We start from the raw sequence: 23103 nt of genomic DNA, 5'->3' as shown, positions 1-23103 counted from the left end.
TGAGGCATAGGTCAAATGATCGTGATGAGCTGTAGATTTTGAACGGGGCACTTTGAGAAGTCCTGCTTGCTGCTACGCCCGTACACAAGTTTTAACTTGCCCGGTTTTCGCAGTCAGTGAAACCTCTCTAGCGGCCAGTGCGCGTACCCCACATTGCGCATGCGTTGCTGCACCGTGTGTGTGGGGTGGGGGGTGAAGAAGGGGTGTCCGCTGTTAAAGGCGCTATGTTAACCGCTATGTCAGAGCGACTTCATAACAGGCAGAAGAGGTAAACTCTGTGGTATTGCGCGTCCGGTGGAGCGTTGCACATGAGCGTTAACGCCCTGGTTGCTTCTGTCGGCGTGCCTTAGCGGTGGGCTGACAGGGTTTGTTGTTTTCAAATGCACGGAATGGCACCAAAAGCAACGTGAACTTGGTTGCAGTTCTGAACAGAGTCGCTCCCCGCCGATTTAACATCATCTGTCCGACAGCGCTGCTGGTAAGTGAGGGCATTGAGGCCCCCCTTTTGGGCAAGCGAGCTATGTGTGTGAGTTTTGTTAGTCTTAAAAATACCCCAGACCTATTGGAGCCGAGTTATTATGGATCACAAGATTTAATTTGGCTGGCACGAGTCATCTCTGTGTGATGCTGTCCTTTTAGTGCTGGCAGCACTCTAGATGTAGACAGGAAAGCCTTGAGTGCGTGAGAATGATATGTCTCACTGAAACAATTCAGCCGAAGACAGCTGATGTATTCCCTGCAATCAGTGACATTGAATCTAACTTGAAATGGAATTTAAGTTTGGCAAGTATATCAAGAGCCCGGATTCTTGGTGGAAAAAACAAAAGCAGGCAGCGACAGACATACTTTTGGTCGGAGCTGATAAATTCAGATCGAGGAGATCGACGTCTCCTGATTATCTGCCTCCCTGTTTGAGCTTGTTTTAGACGTGTAGCTCCACAGTAATATTACAGCTATGCAAACTTTCAAAGCAAAGTCCCAGTGTGTGTTTTCTTGTTCTTGTCTGTTTCACTCATTGATGACACGTAATCTTTTTTAGATGCGAATGCCTGTTTTGTCCTTTGTGGCGATCACTCTGGTCACTTAGTCATTGACTGGGATAACAAACATACTTTTGTGATGATCAGCGTGATCAAAGTCCCATTGACCTATTTTTTGGGTTGCTGATGTGAAGAGGCCGCTTGTGGATTTTGGATCAGTAGCAAAAAAGAACAACACACTGAAAAATATTTTACGAATCGGCATTCATATAAGAGCAATTAGCACGACTGTGATGAACTGGAAGATGTAAGTAAGTAAGAACGTAAAGTAGATTCTTATAACACTTTTCAAACAGCATGCAACAAATAAAAATACAAATACAAAAAGACAACGGTAATGTCCGCTGGTTGAAAGCAGGCCTAAACAAATAAGTCTTGAGCTTCCCCGTTTAAAAGAGCCGCTCATGATGACTCAAGTAGAGCACAAATTCTCCTGAAATCTTAACATCAGTATATCAGTCTGCATCAGAGTTGCACACCTCTCTTTTGAAGACATCCTTGTTCCCACCTGCTGTTGTCCAGGACAGTCAATGTCATGCTGTAAAAGTTGCAATGATGAATGAATGTAAATAATTGAAAGACGCTTTTGAAGATGTATCTGCATTCATACTCCTTAATCTTTGCTATAATAACCTTGGACTCAAATATTTGACTGCATTCAAACATTGATAAGGTTTATTATACACTTATAGGGGATTTTACGAACTAAATTCCCTTGGAGCTTGCGTCATGTTGAGCTACACACCTTTGCAACTTCTGTGACTAAGAGAACAGGCGAGAGTAACTTTAAATGGATTACTAATCCATTCCTGTTACACTTCCCTTTTTCATTTTTTCCCTTTTCTGTTTCCTTGGTAGTTTAGGCATGGCTGAATTTTAGATCAGGATGGCTCCAATGTCAACTTTCTGAAAGAGTATGTAGGATTAGATGGGAATGGAAAATGTATTTACAAAGCATATTTTATTATATGCAAACTCAAAGTGCAGTGTCCTTTTTCTGTGTTTAGTCTCATTCATGGCAGTGGCTTTAGTTTTTTCTTCTTCTACAGATATCATATTTAATCGAGATTAATGATATGAAGTGTGTGGCAACTTGAAGGTAATCATTAAACACATGATATGGTCTCTGCAGTACTGACTCATTTCTGCTTGAATCAATTAGCTGGGCTCAAAGCTGGGCTCAAAAAATATTATAAACACACATCTGTCCCCAAAACATTCATGTCAGGCAAACCTAATCATTCTCTGACTCTGCAAGCGCACTGGAGAGCTTGAGGAGCTTTTCACAGATTTTATTTTATTTTTTATTCACAAGGGAACAAAATGAAGCTGGGATGGAACTGGGAAAAGCCTGTGTAGGCAGTGCCCACAGGACTCTTGTGTACTTTGGTTAATTGCGCATTAGATATGTCTCTGTTAAAAAAGCAGTACCAGAGACGATAGAGAAGAACATTCGCAGCACACTTGTTTTTCTTTGGTTTTTTTTTAATGTTGCCTTTTTATTCCAGTGGTTATAGGAGAAACGTCAGATTAAATACCTCATTAATTACAGCATATCTTGGTTCGCTTTCAGATCGAATATTTTCCGTTTACTCCTCAACACTCAGATTGAGTCTCCCACGTTGCCCTTCCAAACACTGTACACTATCCCAGGGTCAACACACGGAAAACGTAAACAAATCAGACATGGATTTAGAGCGCCGAGCTTATGAAATTTTGTAAGTCATTCTTATGCAAGTCTAAATGAAGGCCTACTTTTATGCAGCTGCTTCCTTTTGTCTGATCTGGTATCGCTTTACCTTCTTGATGGAATTAATTTTGTTGTTTGTGTACGACACTTAGTAGCCATGTCACCATGGAAATCCTTTTTTTTATTGTATACGTGCAGAAGGGTGCAGCGTGCAGATGCCTTAATGCCTGTTCTTCACACGGTGGATATAATATGTGTAGATAATTGTCTGCAGATGTCAAACTGTGTAGTGAATGAGAGATTGGATGGTCAGTGAGGCTGGAAATGGACAGCTGCTGCCAGAAATAAAACTTGAACAAATTTAGACTTAGACTTAGAGCTTTTTATTGTCATTGTGCAGTTTCTTGCACAGCGAAATTGGGTAGCTGAACCACAAAGGTGCTAAAGTAAGAAGAAGAGAAACCAATATACAACAAAGGCGGAAAATAAATAATTAAATAAATAGAATAAAATAAAAAACAGTGTATATGTATACATATGTGAGTGGAACTATATACATGGTGTATGTGTAGGAAACATTGAAACAGACTGGGACCAAAATAATTGCATATGAGCCAAAAATATTGCACAGAACATGGAAAGACTGAGATATTGCACATAGATGATCAACAGCAGTGTCAGAGTGGATGTGTTGGGGAAGTCTTTACACACTCTTAGTTTGCATTAAGAGTTCTGACAGCGCACGGGAAGAAGCTGTTCTTTAGTCTGTTGGTTTTGCACCTGATGGATCTGAGCCTTTTTCCAGAGGGCAGGGTGTTAAAGAGGTGGTGGTTAGGATGGAGGTGGTCCTTTATAATTGCCCTGGCTCTGGAGAGACATCTTGAGCTGGCAATTAAGTCCAGAGAGGGGAGCTGACAGCCGATCACCTTCTCTGCAGTTCTGATGACCCTCTGTAGTCTCTTCTTGTCAGCTGTTGTGCAACCAGTGTACCACACAGGGATGGCATGCACCAGCACACTCTCGATAATGGCACAGTAGAAGGACACTAGGAGTTCAGTCTGCAGCCTGGCGCGGCTTTCTTTACTAGGGCTGATGTGTTTGTGGACCAGGATAGGTCCTCGGATATGTGGGTGCCGAGGAACTTAAAGGAGGACACCCTCTCCACATAGTCACCTTTTATGGATAGGGGAGGGGGATCAGTTCTTGTTTTGCGGAAGTCCATGACCACTTCCTGTGTTTAGGGTGAGGTTATTGTAGTTACACCATTCTGACAGTCGCTGGATCTCATCCCTGTAGGCGGTGTCATCATCGTTGGTGATGAGCCCCATCAGAGTGGTGTCGTCTGCAAATTTGATGATGATGTTGCAGGGGTGCGTAGAGGTGCAGTCACTGGTGTAGATGGTGTATAATAGTGGACTCAGCACACATCCCTGTGGTGAGCCAGTGCTGAGTGACAGGGTGGATGATCGCTGGTTGCCAACCTTGACTGATTGTGAACGGTCTGTGAGGAAATTTTTGATCCATGCACATGTGGAGGGGGGGGAAGTCCAAGTTTACCAGCTTGTCCATAAGAATGTCTGGGATGATAGCATTGAAGGCTGAGCTGAAATCAATGAAGAGCATCCTTACTGATGTCCCAGGATTCTCCAGGTGATGCAGAGCGGAGTGGAGAGCAGTGGAAATTGCATCCTCTGTGGACCTATTTGCCTTGTAGGCAAACTGGTGGGGGTCGAAGCTGGGTGAGAGACAGCTTCGACCCCCACCAGTTTGCCTACAAGGCAAATTGATAATTGATAATTTGATCTTTTAATAAAACAATAAAGACCTAATTCATTTCCAAAAGTACACACACAAACACACCCACATGGTGTTTACAGCATATCGATTACTCTAATTTTGAGCAATGTGTCAGTTTTTTCATGTCATAACCCATAATTGTTTTTTTCTGTGTGAGAAAGTTAAGTACCGCAAATTTGTATTTTGTATAATTAAGATTTGATTTCCTCGATGTGAGCCATCATGCGGCCTTGTAGAAGTTCCTGTTATGGAGGTACTTCCTCATGTTCCAAGAGTACAACACACTGAAAAACAGGGGAAAACACCCAAGTATTTACTTCCAATATTCCTTTATGCCATTGCTGTTATAGCAACAGATTGAAACTGAATACTTTAGAGATCTTTTGAAACATGTTGCCACTTGAAACAACTAGAAAAAAGATGTACTTATCCCCCATTTCTTTTTAAATTTTTTCTTTGTTGAGACACAGGATGGGGAGATCACAGCGAGAACAAAGATCAATCATGAAGCTATTTAGGTTGCAACAGTTCAAGTTTGAGTAATGCAACTGTATATTCATTTTTTTAGATTTCCAACCAATTTACCCATAATAACAGCAAATAGTTATTGCAACCATTTGAATTTCTTTTAGCTAACGTCCTAAGCTTCTTATCCACAGTTCAGTTGTGAATGCATGTATTCTCTATTTTTATTTATTCATTTTTTAACATTTTTGGTAAGTACTTCAACCAGCTGTTTTACTAACTGTTGCTTCTCTTTTAGCTTCTATTTTTTTCTGGAACCGTTTAGTCATTCCTTTTTATCCCGGGCTTCAATATCTTTACCTAATCAAAAACCTTAGTTGATATAAATTTGGCTATTTCCTCAAGGTGCACGTCTTCACCATTTTTTTTTTATTATTAGAGTGTCTGCACTTTTTGCGATTTCACCATCAGCTTCAAATGTGCTCAGAGAGGATCAGTGCAATCCAGCCTTCATGGAAAGGTTTATTACTAGTGATGAGACTGACTCCACAGTTTCTGAGCAGGGACAGGGACATTGCTTATCATCTATTTTGTTCTGTGGGTTTGGATTCCTATAACTTAGTCCTTCTCCCCCAATCTAAAAAAAGAAAAGAGTGAACTGAAAGGTTACTGTTTCAGACAGTGGAGGAGAACTACTGTGCATCAGAAATACACAACTGTAATGACTGCCAGGAAATCTAGAAATAATACATGTTCTGGCCACTTAGACAACTCTGAGATTGGCTAAAATTAGCCAAATAACTCATGATAATGGGTAAAAAAAAAAAAAGACAAAGGTTTCACTACAGAAATTAACAAAAGGTTTCTTGCAGTATCAGAGCTGAAGAAAAGAGGATCAGGACATTTGAGAATAAACACTTCCAGGGACCAAAATAACCCTTCTTGTGACTGCCACATCACCACCTTGCCTCGGCTACTGAATCCTGTGCACTGTTTCCCAAAAGGTGCCCTCCTCTGAGAGATGCCTCAAATATCAACAAGAAAAACGTAATTAAAGCTTCCGTTTTTAAAAAAAAAAAAGCATTTCTGTATAAAAGTGGTCAAAATGTTACAAATAAGCACCAGATTCAGCACTTCTGGGATTATGTGTTTCAGATGTAATTTTCTATTGTGAGCAGACGTGTTTGTTTCCTTAGTATTAGAGGTTGAGGGAAATAACCTGTTATTTGAAAAGGATTTTAGAGAGAAAAAGGCCATTTTGGACAATTTTTTATCTTCCCACTGACCGTGTTGGTCCCATAATTACCATAAATATTGCATCAGGGAGGCCTGGTATTCAAGAATTACTGTTAAATTGTCCATTTTGCATAATATATAGTTACAATTTACTGTCTTGTAATTTATGCATATGATTAGGTCTAGCAGCCAAGCTACTGAAACTGAAACTTTTAAATGGAAGCTTGCAACTGTTTAATTTTTGGTTTGCCTAACGATGTGCCAACCTAGGGCGTCACCAGCTGGAGGGGTGGCAAAGAGGAGGAAGATGAAGAAATGTTTTATTTTCTTTCTTGCATATATTCTCTAGTCTGTTACTAATATTCAGTGAATCTCATATATTTTTTAAAGACTTTGCTCAAGCTGCTGTAAACATAAAATCAAGGGAGTGTATGGAGAGGCTAGAGAGGCTACGTTTACAAGGCTATAAGGGCTGACTCTCACATAATAATTTTTACAAGCACAGGGGAGATGATACAAATATGAGGCAACAATGGTAACCATGAAAACAGAGCCACCACAGGAAAGGGCAACAAAGATCTCAGTGATTCTTGAGATAAGGGACAAAACATGTCCGCCAGATAAAACCCAATTTTGGGGTTAAAAATATGCATACAAGTGTTAACTCAACTGACTAAAAGACAAACCAAGGCAATGAGTATAAAACAAAAGTATGATTTTGCATTTTATCATACATATATATATTTCTTTTAAATGGTACAATACATTACCAGTACCTTAAAAATCCATTGTCCAGAAGCAGGTGTAATAATATTAAAATACAGAAAAAAAAATAAAAGTTATGTAAAATTAAACATCATGGCCCTCGTCACGAAGTATTTAAGTCAATAACTTATATAATATCAAAATATGCAATTGAAAATTTATTTTTACATATTTTTTAAGTGATTAAAATCGTGTCCAGAGTTTTTGTCAACACCATCAGATTTTTTTTAAATTACAAAAAAAACAGGAATTATTGTGGGTAGCTTACACTCTGAGGACCCCTTTACCACTTCCTGTTTGATACACATGCCATGAGGTCACTGCTGTGATAAGTTTTTTTAAATTTTTATTTCATTTATGGCATACCTTTCTGTCACAACCATAGTGCGTCAACACCAAAGTCGATGAAATGCAAGATTTAATTTTTTTTTTTTGTAAAAAAGCTTCATTTAGGTAGATTGTAGAGGCCATAAGCAACTGATGAAAAACAAGATGGCTTCTGTCAGAAAAAGATGTGTTATGAGAGAAAGTAGGGTATTTTGTCAGCATCATCAGATGTCAACACCATCAGGATTTTTGTCTGATGGTGTTGACCCTTTTTCTAATGGTGTTAACACATGCCACAAAAGTGAGCTATTCATCAATTATATTAAGTTATTTTTTATTAATATTTCAGTCATATTACTTCCTGTGTATTTTACTGATATTTCTGCTTTACAGATGTGTCGAATATTATCGAATTTGCCTTATCTTGAATCTCATTGTTTATATTATTAATCCTGTAGGAAAATGCTTAGTCCTCTGCATTTAACCCATTCACTCAGTGATGCAGTGGGCAGCTACAAATCCAGGATAACCGCTGTTCTTTGGATTTGAACGCCCAACCTTCCGATTATGTGGCGTCTACTGAGCTATCTCTGCCCCGAGAGCTGGTCTTTAAGTGATGATGTATAAATCCTGCTTTTGTTGTTTTCTTTCCAAATAAATCTCTCACTGAACTAACACAGCCAATCTCTCAACATGTTTGCACTCTCATGTTACCTCGGCCAGGTCCGCGGCTCCGAAGGAGACCTCTGGCTAATACTTTGGGTTCCGTGTCGGGCTCGTTTAGCTAACTAGCTTTACTGTCTGGGTCAACTTTGCTAGCGAGAGACAGAAAGAGGCGTTGAAAGGCTGCTTCAGCAGAACTTTATTGATTCGGAGGAAAACATGAACACAGTGTACAGTCGAGTCTTAATAGCTTACTTACAACTGGGCTCGTCAGGTACTCTTCTTGGCTGGAGTGGTTATTTTTATATTTACATGCTTCCATCTCCCGTTTCTGCTCGGTAGCACCTCATACTTTTCGACTTTTGTTTTTCTCCCTCCCTCATGCTCACACACACACAGCAGGAGGGGCGGTCCCACACGTTTTCCCTGCAGCAAGGACTACACCGCCCATGAGGCTACAGTCTTAAAGGACCATGCCTGTAACACTCTGCTGTCGTTTAAATCATTTTTCGTATAACAATTTTTAAAAAATATTTCTTCACATCAATATGCGGGCCGCAAGTAGAGGTGACGTGGGCCACAAATGGCCCACGGGCCGCGAGTTTGAGACCCCTGATTTATGTTATGCTAACATAGCTGTGTCGCTAGCGATCACCTAGCACATCATTATATACCAGGTAGTCCAACTTCAGTAACCTGACAAAAGTCACTGCTGTTTAGTTTTCTGTCTTCATTTATGTTGGAATGTAGGTGGAAACCAGCTAGCTAACTTTTAACTCAGCCACACTGATCGTTTTATTAAAGATGAAAGAATTTAGACAGTTTGTAACTCTCAGTGATGCCGCAGAGTTCCTATGACTTTGGGATCTGCAGCGGAGTTTGGACCTGGAAACGGCTAATGACATCAGACTTAAAGACCGGATAGCATTTCTATTGCTTAATACATAATTGTGTTGTGAATATTGATCCTTAATCTGTATAAATGCATATGGTTCAGAAAAATTATAGTAATTAGAAAATGGTAAATTTCAGGCTAGAATGGCTAAGGGGAACCTGTCAGTAGTGGAACGAAAGAGGAGGAGCAGGGAGTATCAAAAAAGGAGAAAAAAAACTTAACAGCCACCCTGAGTTGAAGAAAGAGTTTCTCATAAAGGAAAGGGAAAGATCTAGAAAGAGGGTGAAAGAGGGAAAAATAAAGAACATCAGTGATCTGATAGAAAGAGAAAAAAGGCAGAAGAGAAGGTTTTGGAAACAAGCACAGAGAGACAAAAAGAGAGAAAGTACAGCAGGGTCTAAACCAGGGGTGAGCAATCTCAGTCCACGAGGGCCGGTGTCTCTGCAGGTTTTAGATGTGTCCTCGAACCAACACAGCTGATTTAAATGGCTAAATTAGCTCCTCAACATGTCCTGAGGTTCTCCAGAGGCCTGGTAACGAACTAATCATGTGAGTCAGGTGTGTTGACCCAAGGTGAGATCTAAAACCTGCAGGGACACCGGGCCTCGTGGACTGAGATTGCCCACCCCTGGTCTAAAGCTATAGCTGAAACAACTTAATTTAAAATATATATTTTTGCATTTCTTTGTGTCTGATGGTGTTGACAAAAGCCTTGCACTTCTCCAGCAAAAACCATAAATTATTAAAAAATGTTACACCTGGGAGATTGGACCAAAACTTGGTGAGACAGCCAAACTTTGTGCAACAATTATATGTAAATATACAAAAAATATATTTTAGAAAATTAAAACCTGTTTTGTCCCTAATCTCAGGAATCACTGATCTACATTCTGAAATTATGATAATGTCACTGATGTGGCAACTTAGCCAATCCAGACAATTTGATATTTTATCATCTGTCACTCACAAATGCTTACTCTACAGTGAGCATAAAAGACCCTTAAGTATGCTTATTGCTGCCAGAGGTATACAGATAGCTTGCTTCTAGCTGTTTGTAGGAGTCTTTCCTCAGGGTGTTTTAAAACACTTGTTGACTTTTGTGGATTCCAACTATTGCATTAAAAACTGTTGCTCTCTGTTTTTTGCCTAACAGTTTGACACGACATGATGGTAAAATTACAATATTTATTTTAATTTTCAGATCCAGTTACATTATGTAAGTTTCCTGTAGTTATTGTGATCTGTTTGCTAAAGTATGAAAATCCCAATCGAATCCGCCTGGGGTACAAGGATATCATGGTGATGTCTGTATGAAGACATGTTCTCACACTGCTTCAAAATGAACAGGCCAAACACGAGTGAGTGAAATTACCATTGATCATATTCTTACTCACAATGCCTGTAACACAGTAATATAATAATGGATTGCATTTATATAGTGCTTTTCTAGACACTCAAAGCGCTTTACAATTCCACTATTTATTCCCTGTCACATTCACACACTGGTGGAGGCAAGCTATAGTTGTAGCCACAGCTGCCCTGGGGCAGACTGACAGAAGCGAGGCTGCCATATCGCACCATCGGCCCCTCTGGCCAACACCAGTAGGCAGTAGGGTGAAGTGTCTTGCCCAAGGACACAACGACCAGGACAGACAGACCTGGGGATCGAACCAGCAACCTTCCGGTTACAAGATGAGCTTCCCAACCCCTTGAATACCTTAACTAACCTTAAATACAGAGCACATATGTTGCAGTTATCTTAACCAGTGATCACATTAGCTTAAGTATTAATGTATTAGTATTAATAAGTATTGCTTTGCCAGCCCTCACTTTCCTTGAGAATTTTGGTGCCACCGTGCTGCCCCTGGCAGCACGGTGGCACGGTGGTTTTCACTGTTGCCGCACAGCAAGAAGGTCCTGAGTTCAATTCCACCATCAGGCCGGGGTCTTTCTGTGTGGAGTTTGCATGTTCTCCCCGTGTTTGCGTGGGTTCCCTCCGGGTACTCCGGCTTCCTCCCACCGTCCAAAGACATGCAGCTTGTGGGCATAGGTTAATTGGATAATCCAAATTGCCACTAGGTGTGAATGTGCGAGTGAATGACAGTGCGAATGGTTGTCTGTCCCTGTGTGTTGGCCCTGCGACAGACTGGCGACCTGTCCAGGGTGTACCCCGCCTCTCGCCCTATGATAGCTGGGATAGGCTCCAGCGCCCCCCGCGACCCTGAAAAGGATAAGCGGAAGCGGAGAACAGTTTAAACCAATACATCACTGACAACAAATTTCCCATGGAGTACTGTTGCTGGAATTACTTCCCCTGTGCTTTTCCGTGGTAGCTGCCTGACTCATCTATAATCACTGCAGTCTGTGACTGGCCTCTTAAGTGGTCTGTCTGGATTTCTTTCCTGATCCATGATTAGACTTACAGTGATACTTTAAGGAACATCTGTGGTGAAGGACATTTCTGATAGGACTAAACCTTCATCTGGCTCTGCTCTGTTTGCCCTTAACATCCTGTGGAAGTTTTATTTCAGTACCAGTCAGCCTATTTCTCCACTCTGCTATCGCTCCACCCTTCCCCTCGACTGTATCTCACGCAGACAGCTATTGTGCATCTATAGTTCATTCATCCCACAGCAATACAGTAATTAGCTATCCATGTTTCTTATTTAGTTTGCTTACTTTCTCTTCATAGCTGGAATTTTAACATGGTTCTTTAGTTAGTTTGGAGACAAGGAGAAAAGGATATCAAAGTTAATATGTCTACTGTGCAGGCTTTCTCTGTTTGCCTTCATATGACTGATCACAGTTTAATTTTACTGCAGGGAAAATCCCAGACTGATTACATAGGAACAACTGAGGACCCGGCCTTTTGAAATGAAAGAAGAAAAAGGTAAGATGTCCTGTTTGTTTGTTTGTTTTAAACCACTGGTTGGTTCTTGAGGAGCTTTGTTTCATTTAGTGATCAGTGTGCAAGCGTTAATAAAGACGTTTGTTAGGAGAATGTGTAATTATGGTGTATTAAAAAGTTACAATAATTAGATGCAACTTGTGACTATTATACTATTATTTTTTTCAGCAATGTGATTATTTGTCAGCCTATAGGAAGTAAAACATATTTGAGAGCCCAGATATTTGAAATGTGCGTTTTGTATGACTAGCAGCACAATATCAAAGTTGGCAAATCAGGAAAGTGTTGTACACGGATTAAAACTGGTCACCTATTACTTTGACGTCGATGTTGTTTCCATGTAGAATAGAGGTCGGATAAGACCGCCTCTTCCTGGTCTGCAACATCTTTTCCTCATACACAGACTAGTATTAGTTCTTTACTTGTTTTTAGATGAAGCATGAATATGAATTCTATTTCAAGTCAAAGTCAAAATAATGTTACTTTTGTCTCAGCCATGAACAAACATATTTGAATACAGCGCACACATGGAGATAGTGTAAATAAGACAAATATGGGTGCGTTGTGGTTGTGGTGGTGGTTGGGGGTGGTGGGGGGATAAACGGTCTTGCATACCCAACCAAATTTCTGCTAATGTTCCGTACAGCAGTATTTCCATTTTTGAATGTAGAAGTGTAATAAATGTCACTGTATCACTGAAAATGTCACTTAAGTGGCAATGTAGCTGATCCGGACAATTTGATCTCAAGAAACTATCAATAAAAATGTTTCATTTGCAGTGAGCACAAAAGTAGCATGCTTCTTTTTTTGTGGATTTCAAAGATTGCACAAAAGCTGCACGTCTCTGTTTTGAGAACCAGAACATACCATTAGCCAGAACATAACGGTAAATCACAATATGTATTTCACCCTGTTGTAGTGGCGGGTGAGGCCCCAGTAATGCTCACTACCCTCAGCAGTTGCTTGCGGCAAGATACGTTGCAGTTGCCGTGTCAGATAGTGATGTAGCTGGCCTGAATGCTCTTGATGGTGCTTGTGTAGGATGTGGTGAGGTTGGGAGAAGGGAAGCTTCCTTCCTTCAGCTGTATCACAAAGTTCACTCTCTGCTGCGCTATCTTTCATAAGGAGTTCTTCAGTTATGTGCAAGGAAGTTGGTGGTCCAAACCATCTCCACAGCAGAGCCGTTGATGATGAGCGAGGGTGGGATGTATGCTGACTCATCATTGCTGCTTATCATGTCCTGCACAGTTGTGTCATCAGGGTACTTCATGATGTGGTTGAGGTTGTGTGACTTAGCACAGTCATGAGTCAGCAGAGTGAAAAGCAGAGGTGTTAACACACGGCCCTGTGGAGCGCTCTGTCAGAAAGTCCACAGTGAACGTAACACATAGGGCTCTTACAGTTACAGTTAGCTCTTCTCTGTCTGCGATGTCAACAGCAAAAACACAGGAATGGCATCACATAAACATCAAGTTAATCAGCTTAGTAGGATAGTGCAGAGCCCAAAAGTGTGAGGTTGTGAGTTGAAAGCTTTAGTTTGTCTCCTTTTATGCTAAAACAATTCTTGAACTTTGTATTGCTAGAAAGTCTAACAGTGACATCCAGGCAGTGTTTAGGAAGTACCTTGATCTGACATCATTGTAATGTCTGCAAGATCTGTTCAACTTTAACTTAGGAAGACTTTTTTTTTTTAAACTTGCAGGGTTTGCAAAGGAAATGGGGAAGCAGCTTTTAGTTCATGTCTGAACTAACAAATCAATCTGTTCAGAGAGTAACTGAGTTTATTTAAGTGAAACATCTGAAGCAAACAAATGGCTCATAATGGTAGACTCCACAATAGTCCAGCACAACAATGAGTACAAGCGTAGAACATGTTCAACCTGTAATTCTGTGGACAGCAGGAGACCACAGTGAGGCGGAGAGGAGAAAACAAAATAACTGTGTTTTATGAAAGAAAATACAGTTGCGTTACAAGCGTGCGGCTGTCCTATATAACTCCTCCCTGATTCAGCTGGCAGCATCATTATATTAAATTTCATGTTGGGAGATAACCTTTTTTGTTTTACAGTAGGTGCCCTGACTGGCCTACAGTCTACTGCAAAAGTACAATCTGCAGAGCAACCCTGTGGTAGTGTTAAGAAATTTGTACCAGTATTATATTACTGTTAATGCAATGTAGCAAATGCATGCGCACTCATGTGTATCCTAAAATAGACATTCTGCTTTGCACTCCTTCTGCTGATTCTGAAGCATGGTCAGGCATGCTAAACTGTTTCTGAAGGACTCTGGCTTCTGTCACAAATCAGATAATAGATAAGATGTGCATTACTGAACCAAGCACAAAGTGCTAAAAATGACACTATATCCTTTAGTTCAGTGACCAGTTTATTATGAATCCGACATGGTCCAATTATAGTTTTTACTAGTTTTGTATACTTTCTTGTCTTGGTTGTGGGCTTCAGGTCATTGTCCTATTGCAAAATGAACCTTTATCACACTCCGAGCTCCGAGATCCAGAGCACTGTAGAGCAGGTTATCATCAAGGATGTCTTTGTACATTGCTGCATTCATTTTTCCATTTACTCCCACTATTCTCCTAGTTCCTGGTGCTGAAAAACATCCCCAGAGCATGATGCTATGCTTTACTGTAGGGATGGCATTTCCGCAGTGATGAACGGTGCCGGGTTTTCCCTTGACCCGAGCATTCTCTTTCCCAGCGCGTGACATACCGGCAATTTGTCATGTCCCGAGGCATCTCATAGCAATGTGAAAGGTACCCTTTGGCGTCCTTATGATACGCTCCAGATTCTCAGTTGAATCCAATAGAATGCCGCTCGCAGCGGTAACACACGCTCCAGCCCTTACCCTAACCTTAACCCTAACCATAACCTTAACCCAGTCAGATAGTGTTTTCCAAAGCAATTCATGATCAGAGAGTAAAACACATTTGCATATATAGATTCATTCCAAACGGCTCTCATGCCTCTGAATGCGTAACATCCTGACGATTTATCTTATCGCATGGGTATGTTACGAGTTGGGATGAGAACGTGTTGTCCAGACATGATGCTTGGCATCCAGACCAAAGACTTTAATCTTTGTTTCATCAAACCAAAGAATTTTGTTTCTCATGGTCTGAAAGTCCTTCAGATGCCTTTTAATAAAAGTATAAAACCATTTGTAAAAATGCTTAACTGTATAACTTTCAGAACTGCTTGGAGAGTGGTGAAAATGACGTTTCTGATGTAAGAAATTACATCTAAACATTACTAAAGCAATTGAGAAAAAATGTAATGAAATAAAGTATCTACAGTTCTGACTGACAAAAGTACAAGCTGTTTTGATGAGTTGTGAGGTTCAAGTAAGAAGTGCGTCAGCATAATTACAAATATATTTAGTTGTGAAGTATATGTAGATAGAAATAATGAGAAATGCAATTGAGTGGGGAGAAAAGTGTTTCTGATTTGAGAACTGCATTAACAGTAGTGAGACAACTTCTGGATGTGAGAACTGCATCAAAGTGATTGACGTTATGTAATTTTTTCACTGCCTCTTCTTTGGTTTTATCAAAACCTTTGTAACTCCTACATCCATCCATACAGGTCATTTTGGTCTTTCACCCTAAACCTCTTGGTGGTTCACTTTGTTCTAGACTGAAAACTAAAACAGATTATGAGCTTTGAGCTTGTGAACTACAGAATGCACTATTACAGTTATTAAAGTTTTATATTTTCTAACGAGTCTTTCAAAGGTCTAATTTTATACTTATTTTAGTGAATTAAAATGTTTTTTGTGATTAGTTTTTAGTTTAGTTTCAGCTAACTACAATAACCTTGTGCACTACTAATACATTTGAAATCTCTGGACTTTATTGAAAGTTTTAAAGAGCGCTTCAAGGCTTATTTGTATAGGTTTGCTTTTAGCTAGTGCACACTGTTGTGTGTTTTCATTTTAATTTAGAGTATTTTTAGCTTTTGGTTGTAGTTGTGAAATGTGTTGTGATCCTTTTTTTTAAAATGCTTTGAACACATTTGCATATGTGTGCAAAACGCTCTACATCTTAGTTTTCATCTCATTTAACTTTCAGATCACATTTTCAGTTTTTTTTTTTTTTTTACAGCAAAGGCAGTGTCATGTGTGCAAATATTTGAGCTTTCTTATTCCTGTACCTACTACCAGGGTGACCACATATTGTGAAGTCATGAGAGGCTCAGCGAGCATGTGAAGATGTCCCAGAAGGCAACTAAAAGTAAGCCTTTTTGCTCTCTGTGATTGTTATTTTTCTTTTTTGTTGCTGTTGTTGTATTTTCATTGCATTTTTTTAACTTATTGTCTTAAGATCTTTTTTATGATTTTCTCTGTGTGAACAGCAAATTTGATGATTGGGATTTTTAACATGCCCTAAATTCACTGTTGTTTAATGTGAGATACTGCGAGATCAAACTGGACTTCTTGAATATTGTAGAACTGAGTGTGTTTAGTGAAACTGAACTCAGCTTTACAAAAAACCTGTTTAATCACGGTTAATTCATGATTTAACAAGGGGGCAGGGTTAATTACTTTTTCACACAGGACCAGATAGGTTTTGATAACTTTTTTTGCTTAAAAACTACACTTTGTTTTGACTTTATCTTTATCTAATATTACCGTTTGTTTAATTATCTGAAACATATAAGTATGTGACAAATATGCAAAAAAATAGGGAATTTAAGACGGGGCGGAAACACTTTTTCGAACCACTGTAAAATGTTACCAAAGGCTGTTGCTGGCTTTTCTCTTTACACTTTAAAAACTTTAGCGTTAAATGAATTTTGTAGCAATTTCCATGTATTCCGTGTATAATTTATTGCATGTATTTTTGCACATAAACCACTAATAACACTACAACGTATTATTTTAAACTTGCATCAGGCTAAGTCAGGCTAAGTATATTTATCTGTTTTCAAACACTGTGCAGCACTTACTGGCTGTAATTTATTATTGAATGGAGTCCTTATCTAACTGTCAGAAAGACAGTGGTTAAAATTACCTCCCAAACTCTCTTTTTAATGGTCCTTGGGTTTATTGTTTAATGCCTTGTTATAGATGAAGCTTAAAATATTTAATCACACCTTAAATTGCCCCAAACTTCCCACTATTAGTCCTGTTAGCAGGAAAAAAACCATTGTTTACTGTACAGTGTAGCTTTTGTTAAGGTTCAAATATTGAGGAGGGGTAGAGGAGGTAATCAACTTCCATAATAACAACACTGATCCGGCCGGGTGAAGTCAAATGATGATTTTAATGACACGCGTGGGAAGACCGCCCGCTGTACGCAGACAGCGCCGATCCCCGACTTATAGAGCATAAGCAGGTGTTTTATACCTTTCAGGGCTTAAATTTAATACGCCCCTTCACGTCACTCAGATACAGTTCATACATAGGTTTCAAAACCACAATGACTTAACACAGTTTAAAAATAACATTGTCTCCGTCTCCACAGCAGATGCTTGCTGTCAGCCTTCTGACTTTCACTTCCCGTCTGGAAAACCCTGCAAGAAACTATTCCTTTTTTTGCAGAGACAGCAAGAAACTATTCCTCTTTTACAGAGACAATTTTAGAGTTACAAGCAAACATGATTAACCTCTCACCTATAAATGAGATAAAGTCTACTGTGTGTTTGTCAGCATGAACTGCACTCAGTTTCAACTTGAAGGCCAGCACGTACACATTTCAGATTATAACAAGCATTCAAAAGCATTTAGATTATAGATTTAACTCAACAGTTTAGAGTGGTTATAACTGCACCTGTAATAAATGCTAATCGGGTACCAATATGTTTAAATATCTGAATACAATATCAATACTGCAGATTGTATTATTAATGCAATGGTAATGATGATGATTATTAACAATAGCAGTAAAATTATTTCTAATCCCCCACACTTTACCACTGAACCTGATGAGAAGAAAGTCCAAGCACAGCAGTCTTTAGAGCAGGGGTAGGCAACCTTTTTGATGGCGAGTGCCATTTAAAATTTCCTCAGAAGTCAGTGTACCATATGATTGTATTAGCAATAAATTTAATAACGCTCTGTATTAACAGTTACACACTATATAGAACCACTTTATAGAATGATATTTGTTTGCAGATGCTTGCAGCTATCAGCGAATAGTTATCAGATATTTTGAAACAAAAAAAGACACTTTTTATCCATAACAAGAACTCCATAAAAGCAAATTAACTGTACAACAAAAAATACAAATGCTATTTATGGTCTCCTCACAACAATGATAAGAAAAATAAACTGGGCCAATATGGCATGTTTGTTAATACACATATCAATCTGATCTCTGGTCTCCCACTCAGAGACACAGGTCTCCGAGTGTCCAGCATTCAGACGGCTACCTGAGGACACTCATGTGAGAGAAAATTTGCTCACACAGATTTGTGGAGCCAAATACTGTCAATAAGGTCTCTGCAATGTTCTGAAGACAGTTAAACTTGTCAGGTAGTCATGTCCAGCTGGTGAAAATGCAAGCTCCATGAACACGCACAGCTGTGGATTCCAGCTGCTTCGATGTTGCTGGTATTAACTCAGCCAGTTAATGCGAGACAAATCCAGCTGCTCATTAAAGATTTCTGGTTTGATCAGAAAAGAAAACATTGGTCCATACACCTGAAAGTCCCAAAAACGCATTGTGTCTCGAGTCTACGGATGTATCTGTGTATTTCCATGGTGCTGATGCTGCGCTGAGCGGACAGCTCCTCAGTTTCCTCTTTCTGGCACAAAGTAGGCGATAAACAAACAAGAGAGAAAAGCCGATCAGCTGATCATTGATCAGTTTCATGATTAAAGTAGCAACAGGAGAGAGAGAATGAGAGAAGAAGAGGCAGCTGTGCAGCGTAAAGACAGAATAACTCCACCTTTGTGTCTTTTTCCATTCTAGCTGAAGTCCGGAACAAACTGCGTCCCTTCTCAGCTCAACACGAAACACGTAATAATTTCTCTGAATGCGGGATTACACACCGGCCAGCAACTGGCCAATCCACCACCTTTCATTTATACCGTTACAAAAAAAAATAAAAATCATCGGCCCACCGAGCAAATGCCCGGTATGCCTGATGGCCAGTCCAGCTATGGTCGTGCCATCAGTTAACCCTTTGCATGCCAACTGTGGTACGCGTGCCTAGAGTTGCCAACCCCTGATTTAGAGTAATTTCATGGAGATGTTGTTAAAAAAAAGAAAAAAAAAAGAGAAAACTTTTGATGCTCCCAAATGCATATTAACATAAGTCCAATATATCAAATGATACTCATATACAACCCTCATTCCATACATGTGCTATGTAATATGTAAATAAAAAGAGAATGCAATGGACCCATATTTTATTCACAATAGAACATAGAAAACATAATGAATGTTGAAACTTAACGAACAAAATAAGTCATTTTGAATTTGTTGGCAGCAGCACGTTCAAAAAAAGTTGGGTAACAGCTGTGTTTACCACTGTGTAGTATCCTTGTTTCTCTTCTTCTTTGCCTCCGTTGTATTTTTGGTTTCATGATGTGTCAACTGTTTTCAGTTGATGAAAGGTTTGGAGTGCTTTTCAGCACATGTACTTTTCTGCTATGAAACTGTTGTAACACAGGTGGTATGTGGTTTAGCATCGTCTTGCTAAAATATGCACAACCTTTCCTGAAAGGTTGGATTGGAGCATATGTTGATCTTAAACCTGTATATACACTTTCAAATTTCAGAAATGGTTTGTAGACAAATTTGTTTGCAGATTGATGAACCTCTGCCCAGCTTTACTTCTGTCAAACTGCCTCTCTAAGGTGCTCTTGTTATTCCCAATCATGTAACTAACATGTAGTCAACTAACCGAATTAGTTGCAAAATGTTCCCCCAGCTGTTTCTTTTTAGCACCACTGACTTTTTGAGCCCTTTGTTGCCATCGTTTTCTAATATTTTTCATGAAAAAGTAGAATATCTCAGTTTAAATATTTGTTATATGTTCTGTTGTGAATAAAATATGTGTTTATGAGATTTGCAAGTCACTGCATCCTGTTTTTTCAGTGTATTTAAAGAATTCAAACCACTTTTGAGAACATCGTATCGTAATTTGTGATTTTCACTCTTTGCTGTTAAAAATAAATCCTAGCAGATGGACAGTTTCCTATAAGCCTTTGCATTTGTCTTAATTTGGAAAGTGATATTTGAATGAAAATCAGTTTCATTGGCATTGCCCATACACCTGTTTCAAAATGGCACGTCAGAAAAAGCAAACAACATAATTTGCATAGAAGAAGACTGAGTATCGTCTCTCAGGTGTTGCCAGAAACTGACTCTACTTTCATAACCTGGTATGTTTGCTTCTGTTTTTGTCTTTGTCTGCTCCAGTATGGTGGCCTAGGCTTCTCCCAGTTCTTCTGTTCTTCGTCACCTTTGTCATGTTCTACTGTTCATATGCCTTGATTCAGAGGTAATCTCACACAAAGACACACTCTAACACAAACATGTCTTTCTTTCTTTCTTAATTTCTCTGGTATTGAGTCACAGAATCACAGTAATACTCATTTCTCAGGATTTCTGGCCAGTGCTGAGTCACTAAAATCTGAGAAGACAGCCTATTCACAAAGTGGTCTGAGCTGCTAGTCAACCAAAGCCTCACACATAGCAATTTTTGCACTTTTTGAGCATTTTGGACTAAATTACTGGCACTTTCCATTTTCACTGATTCAGCAGTAGTTTTCATGCCAGCTGTGGCAACTGTCTTTCAGCTATGGAGGCACCAGCAAGTCTCCCAGCAGTAGCAAGTCGCTGTGTGGTGGCTGGCTAACCCAGAAGAAATGGGAGAGCCTTAACTTTAAGTGAGTAATGGCATGTCTGTGTGTTCTTTTTTCTTTTTTTTTGGGAAACTGACTTATTAAAGGAGTGGTGTATACCAGTGTTTTTATTTGAACAGAAAGTGCCGAGTTCCTTCAAACTGGACTGCTCTGTACCAGTCATGACAGAAAAGCACATTTTACAGAGAAGAAGCAGGAGTTATGTTTAAAAAAAGAGTTTCCATCTAAATAATGGTTACAGTAAGTTTCAGTCATTCCAGTGGAATGTCTTGAGAAAAAGCCAGAGAGGGGGAGTTAATGTGAAAAACTAATTTTGGCTAACAATGTCTTCATGAGATATGCATATTTTTTTTATAACTTGATAATGTCTAGCCCGTTTTGTTAACTAATCCCTGTTTCACATTCTCTAACATGCTCACAGTTATCTATCTTTTAGTCTCTTATCAGTTTATAGACCTGTATATTTACTCACCTTTATTCTTGGCTCTGCTCTATTAGTAAAAGGGAATGTGTGGTTTGGCCAAACCTCATCCAAGGTCACTGTTTATTTATTTAGCCCAGTCGACCTTCCACCGACCTTCCACCGCCTGCCCTTTAACTAGGGATGGGTACCGGTATCCGGTGCCATGATGGCACCGGTTCTGACATAAACGGTAGTAACCAGACCGAAAAGCAGCGCACATTTCGGTGCTTTATTTCGGTGCTTTTTTTTTTCCCAAGATGTGATACACTTTGAATTCTAGCCAATCATTTTACGTTTCTGAGGATAGTAGGCGGGCCCAGGTACGCACGTTCTTTTAGAGCAGAGCTACAGATTAAAATGCCCAAGGCGAAGCGGTCAAAAGTCTGGCTGTACTTCACAGCAAAAGATGCAAACTCAGCAGCCTGCAACAAGTGCTTTAAGGTGATACTGTGATACTGTGCAAAGGAGGTAACACCTCAAATCCGATGAAACACCTGGCAACGCATAGCGTTTTTTTTAAAGCCAAAAAATGCGCCGTATTTGATAACTTGCTGCGAGACCTCACACCGAGCGCATCTACTGCGGGTGGGTTTCCTGTTATCGGACCGGAGTTAGCAACATCCCCCAAAAACACGAAGAGTAGAGTCCTGGCCCCTAGCCCTGCCAGTGTAGCAGAAATGATGACGGATGATGATGGCAGCAGCACCCGTTCTTCTCTGCGTGAGTAGCTTAATGTTGTTCGTGTGTAATTTAAGTTGAGTAGGCTAACCACGTTATTACATTAATGCATGTAAGGTGAACTAGCAAACACCATCTTAGTTACATGCGGCTGTCTTCTTGTTTGATGGCAGATACTCCCTTCACCCTGGCCAAAAAGGCTAAAATGACCAAAGAAAAAGTGGAAAACAGTTAAACATGAGAGGTTTTTGGACAAAGTTTGTGTTTTTTCCATTGTTTAAGCACTGCTTCCAGCCAAGAGTGATACCATATATGCCCCATATCTGCAGAAAAGGCTAACATTGTTATCTTTTTACAAAAAAACCAGCTGAATATGAGAGGTTTTTGGACCAATTTTGTGTTCTCCATTCTTTAAGCACCGGTTTGAGCACCGTTTAAGCACCGGCACCGTTTCAAAAGTACCGGTTTGGCACCGGTATCGGATAAAACCTAAACGATACCCATCCCTACCTTTAACGTTTGCAACAGTTAAGATGTGTAGCTGAAAAAGAGTTCAGTTCAGTTCAGAGTTGCCAGTCCGTTGTTCTTGGATTTTTAACATGAGTCAGTCACAAGGAAGCCTGCGAGGCAGTTACAATGACATTTCTCTAATTAGACTCCCTGCCCGGAGATTTATCCTGATCTCCTACAGAGGGCTAGCTGGCACACAAGAGTAATAAATGCCTGAGAGACTTACTGTCAAAGACAGTAGGTTATAAACAGCTGGAGTCAGCGAGCACAGAAGAGCAACTGTTTCACATATTACAACCTGCCACATTTGTCTCACTCCACAGGCTCTGTGAGCATTATTGTTTTCTTTCCCCTCTCCATGGCGAGGGAATGCCAGCGGAGGATTTTAATGAAGGAAATTGCTATTGAATGGCATCATATAAATAGGTGATTTTCTTATAACAAGGTTGGCTTACCTGCTTAATGGGTACCAGAACATTTGGTAACGCTAGTGCATCAGTTAAGATTACAAAGCAGTTTTTTTTCTTTTTTATGTGCTAGCTTGAACACTGTACTGCTTGGCAGAACAGATGGTATTGTCTATTGTGTGGGTTGATTATTTTAGACAAAAAACTTGAAGCAGTTTTCTTTGCTCTCCCGGCCACAAAGCCTCTGGCAGCATAACTCATCTGTACACTGAAACTGTGTGGTATCATCTTATAAACCCTGCTTTGACATTTCTCATGCAGCATTAGCAGACGGACGCAGCTCTTTATGAAAATGGAGGATTTCTTTTGGCGGCAGCATCTCTCAGATCTGGCATTACCTTATGGCATTAAGGGCAGTGGTATGTTG

General features: G+C 39.8%; 1 protein-coding gene across 3 annotated transcripts in view; it reads left to right on the top strand.

The window, feature by feature from the left end:
* Positions 1-161: 161 nt before the first annotated feature.
* Positions 162-23103, top strand: part of st3gal4 (ST3 beta-galactoside alpha-2,3-sialyltransferase 4) — a 35851-nt gene continuing 12909 nt past the window's right edge. For 2 of the 3 annotated variants that reach the window (XM_087850912.1, XM_087850911.1), the window contains exons 1-6: positions 162-478; positions 11701-11768; positions 15966-16035; positions 20173-20254; positions 20553-20642; positions 22998-23095. In XM_087850912.1, the coding sequence (XP_087707038.1) occupies positions 16014-16035; positions 20173-20254; positions 20553-20642; positions 22998-23095 (292 nt within the window). In that variant the 5' untranslated portion in view covers positions 162-478; positions 11701-11768; positions 15966-16013. Of the gene's footprint in view, positions 479-11700; positions 11769-15965; positions 16036-18717; positions 18766-20172; positions 20255-20552; positions 20643-22997; positions 23096-23103 lie in introns of all 3 variants that reach the window. The other variant, XM_087850910.1, reaches the window with a different exon arrangement.

Source organism: Neolamprologus brichardi, chromosome 14 (genome assembly GCF_056152115.1).
Source record: "Neolamprologus brichardi isolate AB-2024 chromosome 14, ASM5615211v1, whole genome shotgun sequence".
NCBI classification, from domain to species: domain Eukaryota; kingdom Metazoa; phylum Chordata; class Actinopteri; order Cichliformes; family Cichlidae; genus Neolamprologus; species Neolamprologus brichardi.
The sequence above is the reverse complement of the archived record's forward strand: the minus strand, read 5'-3'. Positions and strand labels throughout refer to the sequence as shown.